This window comes from Myotis yumanensis, unplaced genomic scaffold, assembly GCF_028538775.1.
Source record: "Myotis yumanensis isolate MYYU_CA2020_CCGP unplaced genomic scaffold, mMyoYum1.0.hap1 SCAF_1, whole genome shotgun sequence".
Lineage (NCBI taxonomy): Eukaryota > Metazoa > Chordata > Mammalia > Chiroptera > Vespertilionidae > Myotis > Myotis yumanensis.
Window position 1 is genome coordinate 238247116 of NW_027223752.1, and position 24255 is coordinate 238271370.

At 66.1% G+C, this 24255-nt stretch overlaps 1 protein-coding gene across 1 annotated transcript; it reads left to right on the forward strand.

The window, feature by feature from the left end:
* Positions 1-1542: 1542 nt before the first annotated feature.
* Positions 1543-24002, forward strand: HTRA3 (HtrA serine peptidase 3). Its single transcript, XM_070399897.1, has 9 exons — positions 1543-2138; positions 13331-13430; positions 15250-15472; positions 16132-16326; positions 16972-17004; positions 18081-18195; positions 20070-20118; positions 21895-21990; positions 23098-24002. Exons 1-9 carry the CDS (start codon positions 1628-1630, stop codon positions 23261-23263), a joined length of 1488 nt encoding a protein of 495 aa, XP_070255998.1. The 5' UTR covers positions 1543-1627; the 3' UTR covers positions 23264-24002.
* The last annotated feature ends 253 nt before the right edge of the window (positions 24003-24255 follow it).

The window sequence follows — 24255 nt, forward strand, 5'->3', positions numbered from 1 at the left end:
TTGCCACACCCTGTACTTCCCAAGGGGCCGCTCTGGGTCATGAGCCCCGACCCCCCCCCCCCCCCCCCCCTCACCACCACCACCACCACCACGTCCTGGACCTGCGGGCCACTCCCTCTGCTCTACAGGCCTGGGCCTGCCTTCCGGGTCCCCAAGCTCGTCCTCCCCTGACGGACGCCCAGCTCCAGGTCCGCACGCCCGTCCTCTCCCCCGATGGACGCCCAGCTCCGGGTCCGAACGCCCGTCCTCTCCCCCGATGGACGCCCAGCTCCGGGTCCGCACGCCCGTCCTCTCCCCCAATGGACGCCCAGCTCCGGGTCCACAGGCCCGTCCTCTCGCTGACGGACGCCCAGCTCCGGGTCCGCACGCCTGTCCTCTCGCTGATGGACGCCCCGCTCCGGGTCCGCACGCCTGTCCTCTCGCTGAATGAATGAGTGCTCGCTCTGATTTCCTTTTGCGTCTGGAGCCTTGGAGCAGGTGGTGAGCAGGTAGTGGCCGGCTCTGGTTTGTCCTCCGCCAGCTCCCAGGCCCCTCACCACATATCCAAACCCCACTCACCTTCAAAAGGGGTTTTGCCCTCTCCTCTGACCCTGCAGCCCTCATCACAGTGGCTTCACTTCCTGTCCCAGGCTCTGGGCCCCTGGGCAGGGGCGGGGCCTGAAGTGCCCTCAGAGACTGCGGTTAATAAGGTAAGGAACAGCTTCCAGTTCCTGCAGACTGCGTGCCAAGCATCAGGCGCCTGCACACACTGCACCCCACCATCTGCTCCGTGGGGTCCCCCAGCACTCCTGTGAGATGCATGGAGACGGAAGCCGAGGCAGAGCTGTGGGCCCTGGCGGACCTAGCCCGCGCCTGGAAGGGCCATCCTCCAGGCTCTGAAGAGATGGCTCCGTGGTTGAGTATCGGCCTATGAACCAGGAGGTCACGGTTCTATTCCCAGTCAGGGCACAGCCTGGTTTGTGGGCTCGATCCCCAGTAGGGGGCGTGCAGGAGGCAGCCGGTCAATGCTTCTCTCTCGCCATTGATGTTTCTCTCTAGTCTAGCCCCCTCTCCCTTCCTCTCTGAAATCCATAAAAATATATTAAAAAGAAAAAAGTCCCAGCCTCTGGGCAGAAGGCAGGCCTTCCTGAGGGCTTGTCCCTAATGGAGGTGGGGCGGGGGCGCGGAGGGACATCCATACAGCCATTGTCCAGGCCTGTGCTGTGGGGGGGGGGGGCAGGAGGAGAAGGGGGGGGAGCAGCTCAGGCCCCTGGAACCCTGGACAGGGACGCCTGAGACCTGCTCCCTGGGGGCTCCGCCTCCCCATGGCTCCCCCTCCAGGTCACCAGCGTGTCCTTCTCGGGGGCTCCCAGACCAGGCCCAGTCCTGAGCCGCTGGGTGGGTCCAGGCCTGGAAGGCAGGGCGGGGGCCAGTTGGGGCGGGGGCGGGGGCGGGGGCGGGGCCGGCGGGGAGGCCGGGCCGCCCCTTCCAGCGGGGGCGGGGCCGGGCTTCGCCTTTAAATGTGGTCGGGCCCTCCGCCTGAGGACCGCAAGGCCAGAAGGAGCCCGGGGAGCCGGCGCCTCTCCTGTCCTCCAGCCCCGGTCATGCCCCTGCGGTCCCGGCACCCGCCCGCCTGAGCCGCCGGCGCATGTGGCCGCGCGCCCGTCCCTGGCTCCTCCGCAGGCGCCCGGCGCCCGGCCCCGGCGCGGCCTCCGAGTCCCCGCGGGTCCCCGGCCGGTCCCCCGCGCTGCCGCCCGCCGCCGGCCCCTTCGCCATGCAGGCGCGGGCGCTGCTCCTGGCCGTGCTGGCCGCGCTGGCGCAGGCCCGGGAGCCCCCGGCGGCGCCCTGCCCCGCGCGCTGTGACGTGTCCCGGTGCCCGAGCCCCCGCTGCCCCGGCGGCTACGTGCCCGACCTCTGCAACTGCTGCCTGGTGTGCGCCGCCAGCGAGGGCGAGCCGTGCGGCCGCCCCCTCGACGCGCCGTGCGGGGAGAGCCTGGAGTGCGCGCGCGGCGTGTGTCGCTGCCGCTGGGCGCACGCCGTGTGTGGCACCGACGGGCACACCTACGCCAACGTGTGCGCGCTGCAGGCGGCCAGCCGGCGGGCGCTGCAGCTCTCCGGGTCGCCCGTGCGCCAGCTGCAGAAGGGGGCCTGCCCCTTGGGTAAGTGCGCGGGCCGGGGCGGGCCGGGACGGGAGGGGACGCGGAGGCTTCTCCTGGGGAAACTGAGGCTGGGCGCCAGGGCGGAGCCTCAAGGTCCGCAACCCCTGGGCACAGCTGGCAGGTGGCAATCATCTAGCCAGCCCTCCGGTGGGGAAACTGAGGCCCAGAGGGGTCACTGCAGCCTCCGAGGTCCATTTCCGCGGCTGCGCGACCCTGCTCTGGGGGGGAGGGGGGGGAGCGATCTCTCCTGGCCTCAAGCCCCAGGCTGGGTGCCTGGAGCAACATGCAGTGTTTTCTGTCCTTTTTGCTGCACTTAAAATGCGTGTCTGCCCCGCGTGGGGTCCCGCTGCGTGGGGCTCCCTGGGAGGGGCCGCCTGGGATTCCTCAGTCTCTTGGAGCCCTGGAGCCTGACCTGGGGTTGGCCCTGGGCTGCTGCTTCTTATTCTTTTTTTAAATCCTCACCCGAGGATATTTTCCCATTGATTTTGGAAGAGAGGGAAAGACAGAGAAGCATCGATGTGAGAGAAACACATCGATTGCCTGCCACACGCCTGCACCCCAACCAGGGCCTGGGCTGGGGGGAGCTGGCAACCGAGGTATGTGCCCTCCACCGGAATCAACCCACAGGCGGACGCTCTATCCACTGAGCCAAACTGGCTAGGGCCTAGGTCAGTGATGGCAAACCTATGACACGCGTGTCAGAGGTGACACGCAAACTAATTTTTTTGGTTGATTTTTCTTTGTTAAATGGCATTTAAATATATAAAATAAATATCAAAAATATAAGTCTTTGTTTTACTATGGTTTCAAATATCAAAAAATTTCTATATGTGACCCGGCACCAGAGTTAAGTTAGGGTTTTTCAAAATGCTGACACGCCGAGCTCAAAAGGTTCGCCATCACTGGCCTAGGTTGATTCTTGCCACCTGGGTTGCCCCTCAGCAGGGGAGAAAAGGCTAGAAAACCCCGCTGTCCCCTTATCGGCGTAGCCCTGTGAGGGAAGGCCGGCTCCGGCGCTGGGTCGGCAGGGCTTCACAGACCCTGCGTTGGGACTCCCGTTCATGGACCAGGCCCGTGTGGCCTCAGCAGGAGACACCCAGGGCACCGCTGCCAGGGTGCTGGGAGCCTTCAGAGATGGGGACTTCTCAGCTGAGGGTGCCCCCAGGCAGCCGGACGGAGAGGCCGCCCGGACGAGGGGCTGCTGTGAACCAGCTCAGGGAGGCGGGCTGTGCGAGGACACGTGGGGAGGCCACACAGCTCTGAGCAGCTGGGGATGTGTGTGTACCTGCGGGCACATTGGCTGTGTGTGCCCATGTGTGTGACACCAGGCTGGGCAGGCTGGCGGGGATGGGACGACCCATGGCCGCAGCATTGGGCATAGACTTCACCCTGTAGACCGGCTTCCCGGGCCTGGTGTTCTGAGAGTTAGTGTCCGCGGCCCGGAAGTGTGGGAACGTGGACACTGGACGCCGTCAGGGGTTCTGAGAAAGCCTGCAGTAAGAGCGTGCACACAGGCATGCACATGCACACACACATGTACACACACCCATGTGCACACACACAGCAATGACAAAGCCCAGCGTTTCCCAAGAGAATTGCACAGAGCACTCTCCTTCCCAGGTGGGACCCAGGCTCTCCGGGCACGCCGGGGTTCCGGGGAGCCCAGTCTGGGAAGCATCGGCTGGCTCTTACTGATTATTAGGGAGACCCACTGTGGGGCCCTGAGGGAAGTGAGGGCGATGCGTCAGACTTGGGCTTAGCTGGTGCCCAGGTCAGGGGGTGAGAGCGTGGTGCCCGGGTGTCTGGAGGTGGATGCTGTCATGTGATGGGTGCCCGCTGCACCCTCGGGCGGCCTGTCTGCTCTGGGGCTGGGTACTGGGGGCCCCCCCCCGAAGGCTCCACTGCTGGGTCTGATGTGGAGGGCTCCGGGCGGGCGCCCCCCCCTGCGGCTTGGTTGTGTGCATGGGGGCCCCTCCTACCCTCGCCCCCCGAGTGGACACTATTAGATAAGACTCCAGGGCCGGGCAGGCGGGCAGGGCGCAGGTGGCCCGGGCATTTTGAAAGTCTCCCTCTTGGTGGGCTGGGTGTGCCTGTGTGAAGTCCCTGCTCTGTGTGCGGCCGCCCTGGGCAGCGACAAGGGCCCCTCCATGAGGCACCCTGTCTGTGCCCCGGAGACACAGAGCGCAGGAAGACGCACAGAGGGTGGGGAGAGGGGACCCGCCTGATGACCACAGACGGGGCCCGAGGTGGCTCAGCGGGGACATCCCGGCAGGGGCATCCTGGGGTGCCGCTTCCTCAGCCACGGCCTCCGAGCAGCTCCTTAGCCGCAGCTCCCTCGTCTGTAGCGGGGGTGGCGGCAGCGCGTGCGCGGGAATTCTCGCATCAGCGGGCCGCTGGTTATTTCACGCACTAGTGGCACCCTTACGTCTGTGCGCCCACCAGCTGTTTCCTCCGCAGTCGGGGTGCCTCCGGGCCGAGCTGAGGAAGCGAGTGGGTGCCCAGGTAAAGGATTAAAGGGTGGGGAGGCGGAGAGGGACAGCAGGAGTGCAGAGGCATGTGGGGCGGCTGGGGCCGGAGGAGAGGGAGGCGAGGCCTCGCTGCAGGAGGGCGGCTCTCAGGTCTGGGGCCGACACTCAGTCCCCGCAGGGTCCCGCTCGCACCATCCGGCCTGTGAGTCCCGCTGCGGCCAGGCCTCGGCCGGCGCTGTCTCATTTGCTCTGAACCTGGCCCTGCGTGCACCACAGACGTGCCCAGGGAGGAGGGGCAGGGCCAGCGACTCGTCTGAGGTCAGTCGGCCAGGAAGTGCCCGAGCCAGGCCTGGCCTCTAGTCTGACGGGCTTTGAAAGCCACAGTCTCCGGGTCCCAGGCTTTCATCTGCAGCTGGGGGGCAGCGGGGTCCCCGAGGCCTGGAGTCAGGGTCAGGCCTGGGTCTGGGGCAGTGTCCCCTCTGCCCTCCGAGGGCCCAGCCAGAATGGGTAAGGCTGTGCCCATCCCCAGCTTTCCCGCACAGAAGTCCCGCCACCCTCGCCCGGGCCTGGATTCCGACGGCCTCTTCTGAGCTGAGCCCTGTGCCTCAGCTGGCCGTGTCCTGGGCCCCGAGGACCACCTGGGAAGTTTAGGTCAGAAGACTGTCACCTTTGACCCTCCACTTCTTATTACTCAGCTCGCATCCACAGATGCGTCTTTAGCTCCGCTTCTATCCTCCCTGCCCCTCCTCCTTGATGTGCACATAACCTTGATAAGTCTGCCCTGCCTGTCCTCGGCGGGACGCCCTCGATGGCTCCCTAACACTTACCCTGACCCACGAGTGCCCGTGCCACCTGGCCCTCCCACCCCGAACGCTTTCTCATCCTCTGTGCTCCAGCCAGACTGGTCTTCCCACTCAGGGCCCTTGCACATGCTGGGCCCGCTGCCCCAAATCCTGTTCCCTCACCTTCGTGTGGCCTAGACGGCCCACCAGCCCTGAGCTGCCTTCCCTGACCACCTTGCCCAGGCAGCCCCCTTCCTTAGCCTCAGCAGTGCACTCTGGGGTCCCCCCTAGACGCTCACACCGCCTTTTGACACGATGCTTTCTGTCCATCTGCACCAGGCTCTGAGCCTCACAGGGCGGGGGTGTGGCCTGTTTCTTCCCTGGCGGGCTGGGCCCAGAGCCCGGCGCACAGTAGGTGCTGTGAGTCACCACGTGACGTGTGAATCTCCTCCGATCCTCCCCGTCCTTGCGTGCCCCCAGGGGTGGGGCTCACCACCTTTCTGGGAGGCAATTCAGCTACATGGTGTGTGCACAGACCTCTCTAATGGGACCATGAACTCAGAGATGAGGGGTCCGGAGGGTCTGCCCTATGAGGCTCGCAGCCTCTGCCCGGCTGCAGACAGCAGGCCTCTGAGCGCAGGGAATGCAGAATCCGGAGCCCCGGGCGGCGTACGTGGCATCTAATAATCAGCTTTTATTGTGCAACCCTAGCAGGTTCCCGCTGCGGCTCCCAGCGCTACTTATTTAAGAGCTTTGCTGGCTTTTGATTTTTAATCCTCTTAGCAAATCAGGCAAGATGACGCCTCCTCCACCCCCCTCCCCGTGACACCTCTCCCGCGCTCCCCTCCCACGGACAGCAGAGCTGAGCTGCAGCGTCTGCCCTTGCTGGGCGGCCGGCGCCAAGGCCAGTGGGAGCCAGGAGCGCAGCCAGAGGGGAGCTTGAGGCCCGGGGCTGGACAGCTGACTCCAGCCAGAGCTCGGCCTGAAGCACCCTCACCCTCTGCCTTCCTTTGGGCACCACATGCCCAAGGCACCCTCCGGTCAGCCTCCGCACAAGGAGGCTCAGCTCTCCCCTTCCTCCTGAAAGCCCGCCATCCATGGCTCCCATCGCCCTCAGAACCAAGCCGACTTCTGAGCGGCTGCGGGCGTGGTGTGGCCTGGCCTCCGCCTCCTGCCCACCGGCACCACCCCTGGCAGGGCCCCCGGGAATCCCCAGTCCCGTCTGTGAGGGACAGATGAGGACATGCAGAACCCAGCGAGGGGTGATCAGGGAGGGCTTCTGGAGGAGGTGGCACAAAGGGCCTGTGCAGAGGAGCATAGCAGGAAGTGCTGAGCGAAGGCAGGTGCATATGCAGGAGCCACAGGGTGGCCCATCTTTTGGGCAGGGTGGGGGCCGAGGAAGGTTTATGGGTAACAGGCGTGTACAGGGGGTACGGGGACCCAGCCAGTGTCCTGGGTGTGGGAGCTGATGAGGCCTGGTGATAGCTGGCGGGGGGCGGGGGGCGGGAGGCAGAAGCAGTAGGAGGTCAGGACTGATGGGGGTTGGAGGTTGGGGGCAGTGCCAGGGCGGGGGTTGGGGGACCCTGGGAGGAGCTGATTAGAGAGGCAAGATGATGAGTTCTGGTGAGGTTCTAGGGGGGCCCCCAGCGCGGAGGGTGTCCGTGGGGGGCTGGGCTCTGTTTCGATAGCCTGGCCGGCGCGTGGCTGTCTGTGGTCAGTGGCCATGCACTGTGTGTGTGTCATCCGGAGGGTATGGCTCATCGCCTCGCCAGCCTGGGGACCCTCCATGACCTGTGCCGCCCCTGCAGCCCCACCCCGTCCACCCCGCCCCAAACCAGGTCCCTGTCCTTGCCTCCAAGTTCATGTGTGAGGGGCCTGGGGGAGACCCCAGCCTCTTGGGGAAGAACAGAGCTGCCCACACGGCCACACCGAGCATCACGCTGGGTGAGCAGAAGCCAGAGTGTGCCCAGCTCGACCCTGGAGTGAACCCCAGGTGCAGGGCAGGGGGCGCAGGTGGGGGAGCAGTGCCCACCTGCCCTTCTGTATCCTGGGACCCAGTGCTGTTCCCCACGCCAGCTGCACAGGGATGGGTCCCAGCTCCCCCACTTCCCAAGGCAAGACCCTGCCCGTCCCCTAAGCTCTCGCGCCTCTGTTTTCTCATCTGTGAAATGGGAGAGCAGTGGTCTCTGTCACTGGCTCGTTGGACGGTGACAGCGGCCAGGAGCTAAGGGTGCTTTGCACGGAGTGAAGGCTAATCGGTGTCAGTGGCACAGACCTAAGTATTGACAGATGGAGGCTTCTGGCGAACACGGGGTTTGTGAGCGGGAGGAGAGGAGGTGGGGCCCAGAGGAGCAGGCGTGTTTGCGGGGCAGGGGCTCCATGTGCTCGAGGGTGTCCCACGGACCTCGCCCAGGGAGTCAGGCAGGGAGGGCTCCCTGCAGGAGGAGGGCCGGGCGGACCCTTGTGGGCTCCTGTGGCTCCGTGTCCTGGAGTCCTCCCTGGTCTGCGGGGCTGGGCGGGCAGATGAACTTGGATTAGGCACAAACGAGCTGGTGGCAGGGCTGCCGCCTCCGCGGGGTTGGCTGCGGCCCCAAAGGAATTCAGAGCCAGGCTGGCCCCACGCCCAGGACAGCGGGTTGAGCTCCCCGGGGCCGGGCAGTCAGTCGCATTGGACTCATGCCGACTGGAGGAAGAGCCTGGGGCAGGGGGCAGGGGCCTGGCTGTGGGCCGTGGGCCGGCCTCACGGCTCCTGACCTCGCAGAGCCTTTTCCTCGCCTGGCAGATGGCTGTGAGAAGTCACTGCCATCATCGGGGCCCCAGCCCAGCGTGGTGGGCGTGGCCCGGGCAGGGGGAGGCCTGGCTGCAGCCCCGCCCTGGGTCCCGGGACAGGAACCTGGGCCCCCCTCTGGAGCTGCAGCTGCGTGGGATCCCAGCCACTGTCCTTGCGGGGGAGAAAGCTCACTGGGGACAAGGAAGTTTGCAGGAGAAAGAAAAACACGGGGACTGTCTGGGAACTAATTAGCCCGGAGGCAGCTCCTGGGGCTTCCAAGCTGCCTTTCCTGGCGGGGGAGGGGGCGGCCGAGTGGGTGCTGGGGCCATGGAGGGGCCTGGGCCGCTGGCCTGTCCCTGGAGAACACCTGTGCACCCCCTGCTCCTTCACCGTCACTCATTCTCCTGCTGCTCACAGCTGTGGGTCAGGGGCGCCCAGGCCGCAGGGCACAGACCCAGAGGAGAGAGACGTCCCTGAGCAGCTGCGTCAGGGCGGGCTCCCCGGAGGAGGTGTGTTGTCCTGGGCCTGGAGGGCTGAGGGGAGGGCAAAGGGGGGGACACGTGGGAGCACGAGTGCCCTGGGACGCAGAGGCCACGGCGCGGAGCGTGGCGGGAGGCGCGGCTGCCGCTCCGAATGGGGCCTGGACACAGGTGCCGTCCGCTCCACGGGCCGTGGTCGGCATTGCGGACAGAGGGGACAGCCCGGGCCTCCTGGTCATCCCCTGCGGCCCGGACACAGCTGGCCACCGGGTGACAGGGGAGCCTCTGGTCGCCGGGGACGGGGCAGGGACCTCGACTGGCCCCTCGTGCTGGGGGCCGGTGTGTGCTGTCAGGCCGCTGGGTCCTCCTCGGGGATGGTCCGGAGCTGGCAGTGCTCGGCCTGCGCTGTGGGTGACGTGGGCCTGCGGGCTGCCTGGGCCACGGTTTCCCCTGCTGCCCCGAGCCCCCCGGAAGCGGCCGGCAGGGACAGGCAGGTGGAGTCCAGCCCGGCTCTCGCTCCCTCCCCGCTGCCCTTCCTCCCCCGGGAGGCACCTCAGGACACGGCCTGATGGCTTTTCTGTGTCAAGTTCCTCCAGACTGAACCGCCCGGGGCCTGTGGATTAGTTTATTTTTGAGGAAAAAAATGCTAACAGCTGAGTCTGGCGGAGCGGAGCGGGCTGTTGACTTCAGAACGTTGGCTCGAGGACGGGTGGGGGCGGGGTTGTCCAGACCCCCAAATAAACAAGCAGTCTGCTCCCAGCCAGCCCGGGCCATGGTTTTCATGTGGAAAGGGGCGGTGGGAACCCAGTCCTCCCCTCCCACTGATTCACGGGTGACTCATTCTTGGGGGGCAGACGGCCAGGAACCAGGCCCTGCCTGCCCCCCAGCACTCCCCCCCATCAGCTTAAAGGGACAGGGCCTGGCAGAGCCCCTGTCACCAACCGGCTGACCGGGGAGCCCCGAAGAGGTGCTCCAGGTCCTGGGGTCCCCACCCCTACGCCCAGTATTCCCCACCCCCAGCCTCCGTTTCCCGGGATGTGAACTGGGCCATGATGCTGCTCCTCTGGCCGGTCCTGCACGGCCTGGTTAGTGGGCTGACCGTGGTTCTCGTGGTGTTTGCAGCCCTACTGTGTGCTGGGCCCGAGGGGGTCAAGAGGAACATGCCCCTCCCCCCCGCCCCTCCCTTTCCTCCCCCATCTTTCTGAAGTGTTTCCAGAGGCTTCCATGGGCCCTGCCTGTGCTGCTTACTCGCTGGCTGTGGGGAGAACCAGACTAGTCTCTGTCCAGAAAGAGTGTGTTGGTGACTCCCTGGAGCTCCTGCAGCCCCACTGCCCGGCCCTGCCCGCCAGCCAGGGACAGGGTGCCACAGTGCCCGGGCCTGCCCACCAGCCAGGGACAGGGTGCCACAGTGCCCGGGCCTGCCGTCCAGCCGGGGACAGGGTGCCACAGTGCCCGGGCCTGCCGTCCAGCCGGGGACAGGGTGCCACAGTGCCCGGGCCTGCCGTCCAGCCGGGGACAGGGTGCCACAGTGCCCGGGCCTGCCGTCCAGCCGGGGACAGGGTGCCACAGTGCCCGGGCCTGCCGTCCAGCCGGGGACAGGGTGCCACAGTGCCTGGGCCTGCCCACCAGCCGGGGACAGGGTGCCACAGTGCCTGGGCCTGCCCACCAGCCGGGGACAGGGTGCCACAGTGCCTCGCCTGTTCTGTTTGCACCCCAGCCCCGGCCTCCGCCAGGCCCTCCTCTCCGCTTCCCTACTTTTGCGGGTATATCTGCGTATGTTTGCCCCTGGTAGATCCTTCGGAAAGTCCATGAAAGACAAGCTCACTCGTAACCCTCCTTCCCCCGAAAACCCACGTGCACTACTTTGCTGTGTGGCCCGCGGCCTTTTCCCTCGGGCGGTGAAGAGGGTGACCTTCGTGAAGTCACTGCAGGCACCCCTGAGCGGCCCTGTGAAGTGCTCTCTGGAGGGACCACATTGAAAGAACAGCATTTGGCTGAGGCCGCCGTGCCGCCTGGTTCTCAGGGCACCGGGTCAGGACCTCAGCCGCCGGTACAGCGTGCGGACTCCCTGGACCCCAGGGACCTGGCGGGGGAGTGTGTGTGTGTGTGGGGGCGGGGGGGGGGGGGGCGCACAGGATAGACGTGCCTAAGGGGCTTCCGGCCCGGGCGTTGGAGCCGCTGAGCCCAGGATCAGGCCACGTGATCGTGTGCCGTTGTTTGATAAGACATTTCATCGTCTTGTGCTGTTCACACGGGGCCAGGGCAGAGGCAGCCACGCCCATTACCTTTGTGCGTGAGGCTGTGCCTGCGCCTGCGCTGTTCCAGGCCTGGGCCGGGCTTCCCTCGGCTCCATCGCTGGTCAGGCTGCGGAGCGTGGCTGGTCGCGGGCCTGAAGCAGCACAGGGCGCACGGAAGGCGCTCAGCATGAAGGGTTGCATACACGGCACACGAGCGCCAGCGCTGGGGGAGGCATGTGTGGGAGCCCCACGCGGGGCCCTCCTGACGGGGAGACGTCTGCGGAGGGCTGCCTGGAGGAGGTGGGTTTGAGCAGTGCTCGGGACAAACTGGGGCTGCCTGTTTGGGGAGAAGTGGGGTGTGGTCCTTGCAGTGGGGGCAGAATGGTGGGTGACGGAGCAGAAACTCCAGCAAGGGGCCCAACCAGTGACAGGCGGGAGGCGTGACCCCGGCCCCCCCACCAGCACAGCTCAGTGGCTGAGCCTCGGGCTGGGATAAGGCAGCCCCGGTGTACGCTGGGAGAGCTGCAGACCTCGCCACGCCTCCGCGCCAGCTGGGTTTGGGGTCCTCCAGGGCCCGGGCGTGGGGACCGCCCGGTGGGGAGCATCTTGGGGGAGACAGAGCCTGGTCAGGCAGCGGGTTCAGGGCTGGTTCCCATCCTGCCTGGAGGCTGGAGCCTGAATCCGGGTCCCAGGGCCCCGGGCAGTGGTGAGAGCTGGGCCGGGGCAGGCAGCTTCGCCTTCAGCGGTGCCGGGAGGATTAGCGATCCCCCGTGGAAACACCCTGAGACCTAGGTTGCTGGGAGCACAGAGCCCTGGCCCCGAGTGGGCCCTGTTCCTGGGCTGGCCGTTACCATGGCCTCTGAGCCTCAGACCCGCCCCACCCGGGGCCTGGCCTCTGGGCAGAGGGCTCCTGGGCACCGTGGCCCCGCTGCTCACCGTTGGCTCGTGGAGGAGCCGGCAGTGGCTGGCAATGCGACCCGCCTCCTAGCCAGGCTGCACCCACCCAGACAGGCGGCCTTTGATTCAGGCCGGACCCTCTGTGGCCAGTGCCCGCGGCTGCTGGAGACAGACATCGAGGGATGGGGGGTGGACATCGAGGGATGGGGGGGGCCCTCCTCGCCACCCCGGACCCCAGGACTGAGGCCAGCTCTCCTCCGGGCTCTGCGTCCAGATCAGACGTAACGGGCAGGGGGCCTCGGGGACCCTAGGGAAGGGAGCCTGCTTCCCCCCTCACTAGATGTGCCCCGTCCTCTCGCGGAGCCTCAGTGTCCCCACTTTGAAAACGGGGCCGTCCCTGCTGTCCCTGAGTGGCTGGGACGTGAGTCGGGACGTGGGGAGGGACCGCGTTTCCCGCAGGCGTTTATGGCTCCGCTGCAGGCTGCCTGCTCCCTGCTCTCCCTGCTGCGCCCACTGCCCCTCGCTGCCCTCTGCCTCCCAGCACTCGGTCGCTCCCAGAGGTCATCAGGGCTGATCCACGCGAGGCTCTGCGAGCCGGGCCCCCTTTGCTCACCATCAGGGTGGCAGGGCGTGGTGGCACACCCCCCTCCCCCACCCCGGGAGGCAGGAGCTTCCCTCAGTGCAAGTCCCGTTCCCACCCAGTCCCACCGGTGGGGGAGGGGTCTTCAGTCTCATCTTCAGAACAGGAGTCGAGGCCCAGAGAGGGTAAGTGATCTGCCTGAAGCCACACAGCCGGAACGTGGTGCTGCCTAGCCAAGCCGGGGTGTGCGGAGCTCAATGCCCAGTGCTCTTCCGGGCCAGGACCAGCGAGAGCAGTGCTGGGCCGCTCGGGTTCCAGAGGGCGCCGGTCCCGGCAGGCTCAGCACATGCCTGAGCAGGGGGGCGAGGCCTGGGCCTTGCCTCCAGTTGTGGTCCCAGAGGCAGCAGCCCCTCTCTGCTGAGGCAGCAGAAATCTGAGCCGGGGAAGGATGCAGGGGAGTGTGTGAACCTCCTGGCAAGTCCGGCGGCGGTGCGGCCAAGTGAACTGCCGAGGGAGGCCAGGAGGGGCCCACAGTGTGGTGACCAGGGACAGCTCTGGCGGGAGGACCCTTATCCAGTCAGGCTCTGGCGGCGGGACAGCGCCGCAAAGGGGGGGACGGTGTCCTTGTGCCAGGGCGTTGCTGTATATGACAGAGCAGTGGTCCCACGGGGACAGCCCAGACCCAGCCTGAGTGGCACATCGCGGCTGTGCAGCCCGGAGCAAGTGTCCCAACCTCTCTGAGCCTCCTGGCCACCTGGCAGCACCTAGGGAGGTGATGTGAGGAAGCGCAGCATTAACACTTCTTGGGGTGAGCGAGTGCCCTTCCCCGTGTCTGGGTCACTGCGCTGCGGAGGGTCCTGAAGGGCTCTGAACCCGTTGGGGGGTCTCCGGTGGAGCGTCCCCCTCCCCACCCCCCCGGGGCAGGCCCTGGGCGGTGTGTGGGGCTCACTAACGCACCGTGTTCTTCCTGCCAGTGTAGGTCTCCACCAGCTGACCAGCCCGCGGTACAAGTTCAACTTCATCGCCGACGTGGTGGAGCAGATCGCGCCGGCCGTGGTGCACATCGAGCTCTTCCTGAGGTGTGTGACCCCCCCACCCCTCCTGGGTCCCATGCTGGGCTCCACTCCAGCCCTGGGGCAGCAGCGGCCCGAGTGGGCTTGGGGTCAGGTGACCTCACCCGACTCCTGGCTGCCGTGCGCCCTTGGGAGGGACGTCCCCTGGGACTCGGATCCCCTCTCCTGGGGAAACGGACCGCCACCCCGCACCTCGCAGAGCTGCAGGCGCCAGGCCGGGGCACAGTGGGCGGGGCTGTGGTTCTTTCATTCATTCACGCGACCAGTTTTCTGGAGCAGCTACTACTACGGGTTTATATCTCAGAGAAGCCATTTGTAAAGCCTAGAGCAGTGGTTCTCAACCTTCTGGCCCTTTAAATACAGTTCCTCATGTTGTGACCCAACCATAAAATTATTTCCATTGCTACTTCATCACTGTCATGTTGCTACTGTGATGAATCGTCATGTAAATATCTGATATGCAGGATGGTCTTAGGCGACCCCAGTGAAAGGGTCGTTCAACCGCCAAAGGGGTCTCGACCCACAGGTTGAGAACCGCTGGCCTAGAGAAAGGATCACCACAATCCTGGTCCCGGCACAGGGCCCTGCTCGCTGGGTGCCACGCTTGCCCAGTGGGAGCCCTGGTCGCTGGGGGCCACTGCCCATCTCTGGAGGCAGGGACGGGACTCCGTGGGGCCAGCGGGCAGCAGGCGGCAGCCCAGCGCCGTGGGGAGAGCAGAGCTGGGCACCTCCTGTGGGCTGGGCTTGCCTGCTTCTCGGCCAGCCCTGTGCGGCCCCTCTCAGATAGAGAGCCAGGCCCCCTGGGGACTCACCCGAGAGCCAGGCCCAGGCCCCCCTCACCGCCTGCACCCGAGGCTCTTCTGCTCTCGCCCACGCATCTTCCCACGACCCCGGGGTGGGCTGTCCCGCCGGTTTCCTGCTGTGGGAGCCGAGCCCGCACACCCCCGGCCTCCCAGCCCCTGTGACTCAGGTCGGCCCTCAGACTGGCCCAGCCCTCGGCCGCACTCTGACCCCTCACTGCCCTCTCCGATGTGTCATTGAGGAAATGACCGCTGGACGCGCTAAGTGGCACTTGCGCTGAGTGCCCGGCCCTGCAGGTGGCTCAGGCTGTGCCCCGGGCGCCGAGCCAGCGAGTGGCTGACGGCCGCCCAGCCCGCAGGCGGCGAGGACAGCGAGGCTGTGGAGGTCACTGAGCGGAGCCTGCTGCCCGCGGTGGGGCTTCTGGGCTGCTGGCCGGGGGCAGGGGCCGGAGGCGGCGGGAGCTGGTCCCCACCGCAGTGCGTCCCCTTGCTCCGCCGTCAGAGGCCAGGAGACTGGCATTCCCGGGGTCCCCGCCGGTGAGCGTCCCAGCGGCAGGCACGTTAGTGCTTCTTCGCTCTGCCCACAGCAGCCCTGCCTGAGGGACCACCTGCCTCCAGGTGCCGCAGGCCCCGGGCCTACCGCTGAGCAGAACAGGGGTTACCCGACTCCTGGGTGGGGACCGGGGCTCAGGGAGGCTCAGCGACCCGCCCTCGGGCAGGGAGTGGGCTGGGCTGGAGGCTAGGGTTCTGGTCCGTCCGCTGTCTGCGCAGCGAGCGTGCCGCCATCACAGGTCTGACACTATGGCCTCGTGTCTCACTCGCAATTGCAAGCCGGGGATGAGGCCCCTCCAGGGCTGTCACGTGGGCGAGACCCAGGGCCACGGCCAGTCAGTGGCAGAGCCAGGATTTGGACTTGGGTGTGGGGGACCCCAACTCAAGTTCTCTCCCCCATCTGGCTGGGCCGTCGCCGGGGCCGACCCTTGCATCCAGGCCCCGAGCCCTGACCCCGCGCGTCTGCCCCGCAGACACCCGCTGTTCGGCCGCAACGTGCCCCTGTCCAGCGGCTCCGGCTTTCTCATGTCCGAGGCCGGCCTGATCGTCACCAACGCGCACGTGGTGTCCAGCACCAACGCCGTCTCCGGCCGGCAGCAGCTCAAGGTGCAGCTGCAGAACGGCGACACCTACGAGGCCACCATCAAAGACATCGACAAGAAGTCGGACATCGCCACCATCAAGATCCACCCCAAAGTGAGTGGCGCGGGGGTGGCAGAGCGGCGGTGGGGGGAGGGGGGGCGGGGGGCGGGGAGGGGGAGGGACCGGCCTTCCCATGGACAGTTGGGGGGAATGAGGCCCCGGGGACCAGCTGTTTGTCCCTTCATGGGTCACATCAGATGAGCGCGAGGCTGCCTCCTGCTGGCCCGGACCTGGGCTGCCACAGTCGCTGCCTCACGGGCTCCTCAAGGCCCAGGGCACTGGTCCCCCCCGGGGCCACTGCAGAGATGCCTCTGCGGTGGGCGGGATGCGGGGCTGGGCTCCTCCAGAGCCCAAGGATTCCAGGACTGCGGTCGCAGGTCCTCCGCTGGGCCCCGGGGCTCCTGCAGGTCCCTCCATTGTGAGCCTCAGTTTGTGTGGGGGGCACTCCCGGGGGGTGGCGTCCATAGCTTCTCACAGATTCGCAGAGGGACCTGTGACCAACCAATGGGCTCGATGGCCTCTGTGTGCCCCTCTGGGAGGCCTGCGGTCACGGGGGGCTGAGCCTCGGCTCCGTGGGTGCCGCCTGGGTCAGCCGGAGGCCCGCCTGGCCTTTGTCTGGCCTTGGTCTTCACGCCGCTCCTGGGGGCCTGGCCGTGGTCCCGAGCCAGTGTGCACCGCTAGCCTCCCTCCGTGTCGTCCCCCTCGTCCCCCAGAAAAAGCTCCCGGCGCTGCAGCTGGGCCACTCGGCAGACCTGCGTCCCGGCGAGTTCGTGGTGGCCATCGGCAGCCCCTTCGCCCTGCAGAACACGGTGACCACGGGCATTGTCAGCACGGCCCAGCGGGACGGCAAGGAGCTGGGCCTGCGGGACTCGGACATGGACTACATCCAGACGGACGCCATCATCAACGTGAGTCCCCAGCGGCCTAGCGTGCTCACCCCTCCCAGAGCCCCCCCCTCACCCCTCACGTCCACAAAGTCCCGTGGTGCCGGTCTGCCCGGGGTCCGTGGCCACTGCCCCGCCTGGGGACAGCCCTTCAGGACACAGAGGCACAGCCACGCCCCTGAGTTATCTTTGCCCAAACTGCACCCCCAGGCCAACATGTCTTCATTATTAGGAGTATAAGGGTGGCACCTTTGCCCCACGCCCCAGCGCCTGCCCCTCTGGGTCTGCCGTGGTTCGGGCCATCTGCTGGAAATGTTAGTTTTTGTCGCGGCTCCGCGAGGTCCCAGGATGAGAACTCGTGTCCCATCCCATGGCCTCCCCGTGCTGCCCAGCCCCCCAGTGGCGGAGACATGGAAGCGAGCGTGGCGTGAGCCTGGAGGTTTGTGCGGAGAGCACTGCCCGGGCCAGACCCGGTCATCGGAGGGCCGTCCGCTTGGCCTCTGTGGGCCTCAGCTTTCTTATCTGTGAAATGGGGACATGGCGAGGCCTCCCCTGCTGCTGGGGATACACTGGCTCCATCTGCTGTTAGTGTGAGAGCTGACGGCAGTGCCTTGGGAGCGCTGGGTCGGGGCTCAGGGCTCGGCTAACATTGCGTCTCCTCCCCTGCAGTACGGGAACTCCGGGGGACCCCTGGTGAACCTGGTAAGTGTGAGCTCCGCTCACAGGAGGGGGCGCGTCTCGAGACAGGAATGAGGGTCAGGAACGCAGCTGGGCTGGAGGCCAGGAGGACGTGACCCAGAGCGCCTGCCGTCCTGAGCCCCCGTGCCCCCAGGAACGCGGGAGGCTGTCCGAGGAGGAAGGAAGGACCTGGGGCAGGAGACGAGGCTGGGGCCAGTCATCCGTTGCACCTCCCTGTCCTCGAGTTTACGTGCAAGATGAGGGGTGTCCTCATTCCCTCTCCCTCCTCCCAGGTCCCCTCCCCCAGGTCTGTCCTGGGCCCCACAGCCAGGCTCATTCCCACCCAGGTGAGACTTAAGGATAAACCAGGAAGCTCAGTCCATAGCTCCTGGGCCCTGGGAATTGTCAGGTGTCTCCAACTGGGGGCAGGGAGGCACTGTGGGGGGAGGGTTCACACATGGTCGCGCCCAAGTGCACGTGAGGGGCAGGGCAAGAGCTCTGGAGGGACGCCGGGCAGGGAGGGCTTCCTGGAGGAGGGGCCCTGACCTGGCGGTGGAGGCTGAGGTCGGGTGGATGGGGACATGCAGGAGAAAGGAATTCAGGGAGCAGCACAGCCCAGGCGGGGTGGAGTCCCAGCCTGTGGGGGTCAGGACGGGGTTAGGGTGGGAGGCCGGCTGCAAAGGGAGGGAGGAAGGAGTGCGGGTGCTACAGAGCTTCCCTGGCCCCCCTCGCCCCCACCCTGTTTCCAGAGGAAGGGGGAGCGGAGGACCTGGTCCCCCAGTCCTTGTCACACCCTCTTTCGGCCCCAGCCCCTCAGAATCCTGCCTGGGGAGTCCAGGGTCAGTGGGCGCTGCTTCCAAGGGGCGGCTAGCACGCTCCCGCGAGGGCGGAGTGCAGATGTGGAGGAAATGGTGGGAGAGTAGAGGGCCCCTGACCCAGATGTGAGCCCCAGGGCACCTCCAGGACAGCCTCTGGGCCCCAGGGACTCCTCCGGCGGGCGGGCGGCCAGGGCGGCTCTGGGGCCGGACACAATGCTTTGCGTTGAGGGCAGCAGCGTCTTGGGCCCCAGAGTGATCGCCCTCTGCTCTCCCCACACCCAGGACGGTGAGGTCATTGGCATCAACACGCTCAAGGTCGCAGCTGGCATCTCCTTCGCCATCCCCTCGGACCGCATCGCCCGCTTCCTCACCGAGTTCCAGGACAAGCACGTCAAAGGTAGAGCCCCCAGGGCTGGCGGGGCCGGACGCTGTGCCTCCAGGGCCAGCTGCCCTCCATGCTGGGTGCCCCCGCTCACTCCCGACCAGCCCGAGGTCCTGAGCCTCAGCCTCTCTCAGATCTTCCTCCCCTTCCTCACTTCATGGCCACGTGCACTCCCCACCCTCCAGACCAGCTGGAGATCTCTGACCTCACCTCCCACCTCCAACTACTTGGGCTCCCCAGACTCCCTGTGTCTGAGCTGCTCTGTAACTGTCAGAACCTGGTCCTTCCTTCCTTCCTTCCATCCACCCACCCACCCACCCACCCATCCATCCTTCCATCCATCTACCCATCCATCCATCCATCCATCCATCTATCCATACATCTATCCATATACCCATCCATCCATCATCCATCCATCCATCCATCTATCCATCCATCCATTCATCCACCTATCCATCCATCCATTGAGCCATTCATCCATCCACCCATCCATCTATCCATCCATCCATCTATTGATCCATCCATCTACCTATTCATCCATCCATCCATCCATCCATCCATCCACTGAGCCATTCATCCATCCATCCACTGAGCCATTCATCCATCCATCCACCCATCATCTAGCCATTCATTCATCTACCTATTCACCCATCCATCCACCCTTCCTACCATCCCTAAGTACTGCCCGTCCCTACATACTTCTTTCTGCCCTTGGCCATGCAGACTGTCAGGTAGGGTGACCTGTACTCCAGGAGAGTGGAGCCCAAGCCCCTGATCCTTGGAAGTCACCCTCCTCCCACCCTCCATCTCCTCACCCCCATCCCACAGGGATGTCCAGCCCACCCTGACCACTTACGGGTGGCCAGGGGCATCCACCTGGGAGAGGTCTCGATAGGCACCGGTGACTCTCCCCAGGGAGCGCATGCTAATCGCCTCCCTAAAGCCAGAGGCCACAGCCGCTGTCCAGAGGAGGGTCCTACTGCTGCTCTCAGACCTCCCGGTGGCCACCTCCCACCTTCCTGGAGGCAGGGCAGGGCAGGGCAGGGCCAGAGCTGGAGGCTTCTATTGGTGACAGGGACCATATATCTAACCGCCTGAGCCCTTTCCCCCCGGGCTGCTCCGAAGCTCGGAACCGGACCCGGGGCTGTGCCTTTGCAGCCCTCGTAGCCGTGGTTCTTTCTCTGCTGGTGGAGCCTTCCCTGAGCTGTTGCCTCCTGCTCCCGGGGAGCCTTTGGCCTGGGCCACCTCCCTGGAGCTGCACTTCGCAGAAGGGGCTGGGAGGCGACTGTTGGGGGTTTGATGGGTTCGTTGACTCTCTAGTCGGTTTGGGGAGGGCTGTCATTGTGACAACACTGCGTCGTCCACCCCGTGAACACAGACTGGCCCCCATGGCTTCTCTGGCCGTGGTCTCCGGCCGTGGTCTCCCGCCGTGGTCTCCCGCCATGGTCTCTAGTTCTCCACGTGTGGGCCTTACCCAGCGTTCGTCAGCTTGAGTCCTAGATACTTCACGTGTTTGAGGCTCTCTTCAGGGGTATATTCTTTCAGATTTCAATTACTGATGGTTACTAGAACCACAAATAAAACTGATGTTGTGTGTGGACCTTAAGAGACCCTGCACCCTGATGATTCACTGATGTGGGTGCATGGTGCCTGCAGGTGCAGGGGCGTGAGGCCACCAGACGGCCCGGACTGCTCCCAGCCTCAGGAGTAGCTCAGAGGAGAGAGGCGGGGGGCGGGGGGCGGGGGGAGGGGATGGGGGATGGCGGGGGGACGGGCGCGGGGCTGAGCTGGCGGGCAGGATGGCACAGCCCCGCTGCCCCTGTGGGGGCTTCTGCCCCGCCCACTGGCCCCCTCCTCCTGAGGGTCTAACGGAGCCCGCCCCGTTTCAGACTGGAAGAAACGCTTCATCGGCATTCGGATGAGGACCATCACTCCCAGGTGAGTGTCCTGGCGATGCTCCCCCCACAGCGTCCCTAGTGGTCCCAGCCCCTGGCGGGTCAGGCGGCCGCCTGCAGGTGCCCCGGGGCCCGCCCCTCAGGCGCTGGGCGTTACTCAGGCCAGGCCCTCTGCCTGCAGTGCTTCTCCCCTTTGCCTGAGAGACTCCCTCGGACTTCACCCGGTGCCCCTCCTCCAGGAAGCCTCCGGGGTTTAGGCTCCTGTGGCTGCCGTAGCAGAGTCCCACACGCTTGGCTAAACCAACAGGAAGTCCGTTTTCTCTCCGTCCTGAGAGCCGGAAGTCCACATCCAAGGTGTGGGCAGGCCCGTGCTCCCTGCAGGCTCGGCGGCTCTTGGTGTCCTTGGGGTGTAGCCGCGTCCCTTCAATCCCCGCCTCTGACGTCCGTAGCTGTCTCCTCTCCTGCATCTGTTTCCAAATACCTTCCTTCTCTCACAAAAGCACCAGCACCGGTCAGGGCCCACCCTAGGCAGGAAGCTCTCATCTGGAGCTCCTCAGCCATCACATCTACGGAGTCCCAGGCAGAGGCTGTGGGTGCCCGTGAACTTCGGGGAGACGCGCGGAAGGCGTGGGGGGGTGCCTCCTCTCAGTGCATGGCCGGCTTCCCTCCCCGATGGCGTTGGTCCATGGTGTTGGAACAGCCCATTTGTGCCCCCCCGCTCCTTGGGGTGAGCTCCCTGGGGGTGAGGGCTGTGTCCGCTCACCCCCCTGCCCCGCCCCAGGACGGGTCTGCAGCCCAGCAGGTGCCTGGGGATGGCCAGTGAGCGAGATGAAGGAGGGAGTGGGGAGGGGGGACGGGAAGGAAGGGAGCCAGGGAGGGAGGGGAGGGTCGGAGAGGAAGGTCACTGAGGTGGGGCTCTGGGGAGAGTGAAGCCTGTTCTGCCGCCTGCGCCCTCCCCACGGCCCCTCGGGACTGTCTTCCTGCTCCCGCAGCTGTGCGTCCAGGGCCGAAGTCCAGGGCTGAAGTCCGAGGGCAGCTCGTAATCAAGACCAATGTACCTGTTACGTGTGTCCCTCCTCTTCCCTGCACACACCACCCATCAGTCCTCTGTCTCTCCAAGCCATGGCCACATCCGTCCCTCCTTCCAGCTACCCATGTGCACGTTCCTCCTTCCTGCCTTCTGTTCATCTATCCCTCCATCTTTTTTTAAAATAGATTTTTACTGATTTCAGAGAGGAAGAGGAAGGGAGAAATAGAAGCATCAATGATGAGAGAGAATCATGGATCGGCTGCCTCCTGCACGCCCCCTACTGGGACATATGCCCTGACCAGGAATCAAACCGTGACCTTCTGGTTCATAGGTCGATGCTCAACCACTGAGCCACACCAGCCAGGCTATCCCTCCATTTTTCATCCATCTATCCATCCATCACACCACCTGCCTAGTCTTCTGTCTATTCCGCCATTCACCTATTGTCCTTCCTTCCTTCCTTCCTTCCTCCCCTCCCACCCTCCCTCCCTCCCTCCCTCCCTCCCTCCCTTCCTTCCTTCCTTCCTTCCTTCCACCTTTCCTTCCTTTCTCTCCTCCCCCTCCCGCCTCTATCCACTACCATCCTCTCTCCACGTTTCTAATCACCCCCCTTCCCTGGGGTTTCCCTTGAGGAGCCGTGTGGAGTGAGTGGGGACACGGACAAGAGCCAGTGGCCGGCAGAGTGGTGGTGGCCGGAGTGGGCGGTGTGGGGCCCAGCAGAGGCCCGCCCGGCGGGCGTGAGGGGAGGCTCAGGCTGGGGGGAGCCTCACAGCGGGACTGTCCTTGCAGTTTGGTGGAGGAGCTAAAGGCCAACAACCCGGACTTCCCGGAGGTCAGCCGCGGGATCTACGTGCAAGAGGTGGTTCCCAACTCCCCGTCTCAGAGGTAGGCTGCCCGGGGAAGCGGGGAGGCTGCGGGGGGCGTGGGGCCCGGGCTGGCCCTGCTTCACCGGCCTGGGGCTGCCTCGGAAGACATGATGGGGAAGTAGCGGGGGGAGGCCTCTGGCCTGGCCTGTGAGCCAGGGGCAGGTGGAGAGGGCGTTTCCCTCAGAGCCCTGGCCATGCCCGTCCAGGGCTGAGTGTCCCCTGGCCTCGGGCCGGAGCGCCTCCCCGAGCCTGACTCTCCTGCGCTGAGGCTGGCCCGCGTTTTCTGTTTTCCCCATCTGCAAAATGGGCGTGTCTCAGCCTACTGCCCCTGCCCCCCAGAGACCTGTCACATCGAGTACTAGGGGAAGGTTGACTGTTACGACAGCCTGAGCTGAGGCAGCTGCTCCCTGGGTGGAGGTCTCCGTGGACACGTGGGCGGGCTGCGGGATGGCTGGCTCCCAGCCGTCATCTGGGAGCTGGAGACAGTCCACCCGGGGCTCCGGGGCTGCTCCGAGGCTGCGTCATGAGCTGGGCATTCCACACGCATCATCTCAGCTCTTCCTCACGGCAGCCCGGGAGGTGCCGCAGACTGCACCTACCCATTTCTCAGATGGGGAGACTGAGGCTTAGAGATGTTACCCCTGCAAGGTCACACAGCCAGCACGTGTGGGCCTTGGTGCTTCAGGCCAGACACCTGACCACTGCCCCGCCCTCCCCGCCCCCCCTCGGTGCGGCGGGGAAGGTCGCAACGAGCCGAGGGCAGAAGGCAGGCCAGCCCGGCCAGCCCTGCCTCAGTGCCAACATCTCAGTAACTGTGACAGCCCCGGGTCAACCCCCTGGACTCGCTGTCCCTGCAGAGCGCGCTTCCCTGCAGGACGCAGATGTAGACACCAGGCTCTGAGGGGCAGAGCCCTGGCCCGGGCGGCCCCGCCTGGTCTGCCCCTGGGACTCGGGGAGGAATAGACATTTGCATCCTGAGCCTGGCGGCCGGGGCACTCGCCTTCCCGGTGGAAATGGCTGTGCTGCTGGCCCTCCTGCGCCCGGCGGGGGAGGGGGGGGGCAGCTACCGGGGAGGCACGCTGACCGCGTCCGTCCGTCCGTCCGTCCATGTCTCTTCTGCCGGCAGAGGGGGCATCCAGGATGGCGACATCATCGTCAAGGTGAACGGGCGGCCCCTGGCGGACTCGAGCGAGCTGCAGGAGGCCGTGCTGACCGAGTCGCCCCTGCTGCTGGAGGTGCGGCGCGGCAATGACGACCTCCTGTTCAGCATCGCCCCCGAGGTGGTCCTGTGAGGCGGCCACCCCGGCGCGGCGCCGGAGCCACTGCCTCCGCGGGTCAGGACAGGACGAAGGACCGCGGTCGGTCCTCAGCACAGCCGGCACCGCTCCGGCCGTCCAGGGACAGAGCCACGGGCTGGGCTGGGCCAGGGCCCGAACCCCAGCCTCAGGGGGGCTCCTCCTGCTCCCGGTGCTCATAGGGCAGCCGCTGCCCCTCGGACAAGCGTCCCAGTCCTCGGTGTGTGATTCCAATGCCGGGCAGACGCCTTTAGCCCCCAGAGGCCCACCCCCACCGCCCTGCCTCTGCACCTCGTACCTCTGTCTGAGCTGCCCCCGCTCCCCCCCACCCTCCCCCACGCTCACCTCAGGGCTCCGCTCCCAAGCCCCCGGCCCCCACGTCGAGTAACCAGGACTGTCTGCCCCGCCAGCCTGGCGTCCCCTCAGGACGAGCCTAGCTTGGAGTGGGCACCGCGGGGACGTCCCCTGGCTGCCCGGTGAGCCTGTGGCTGGCGTGAGGTCCCCTCCCCTGGCGGGAGAGAGGCTGGCAGGGGGAGCTGGAACCTCGGGGGGGGGGTGCTGCAGCACCGAGCACTGAGCTGTCCTGTGGCACCATGGACCCCGGATCCCCCCGGAGCAGCAGGAGGCACAGCCCGTCAGCGGGAGCCACGTCCCGGGACCTGTGAGCTTTGCTGTAGTTGCCCACGTCGCTTGCCTTGTGTTTCTCTACTGTAAGGAATTAAAGTTTACAAGCACACGCCCTCTCCATCTCTGCCACCTCGGGGGTGCCGGAGGCCCGCGGCCGCCTGAGAGGAAGGAGCCTGTGTGTGTGCGTGTGTGTGTGTGTGGGGGGGGGGGGGGGGGGGGGGGGTCTGGGCAAGGCGGGGTGGGCCTGGCCCAGGGGAGAGAGCAGGCTATGGGCGGGACGTGGAGGGCCCATCCGTGACCTTGCTGGGCTGGGCCTTGGAGAGGGGTCTGGAGTCCAAGATCAAGGTGGGGGCCTTGGCTCC

Bases quoted from the DNA above. Each gene is read 5' to 3' on its own strand.
- HTRA3 (XM_070399897.1), top strand. From the start codon at position 1,628: ATGTGGCCGCGCGCCCGTCCCTGGCTCCTCCGCAGGCGCCCGGCGCCC. The intron at 17,005-18,080 runs GTAAGTGTGAGC...CCCCACACCCAG, and splicing joins GGGGACCCCTGGTGAACCTG to GACGGTGAGGTCATTGGCAT. The intron at 20,119-21,894 runs GTGAGTGTCCTG...CTGTCCTTGCAG, and splicing joins ATGAGGACCATCACTCCCAG to TTTGGTGGAGGAGCTAAAGG.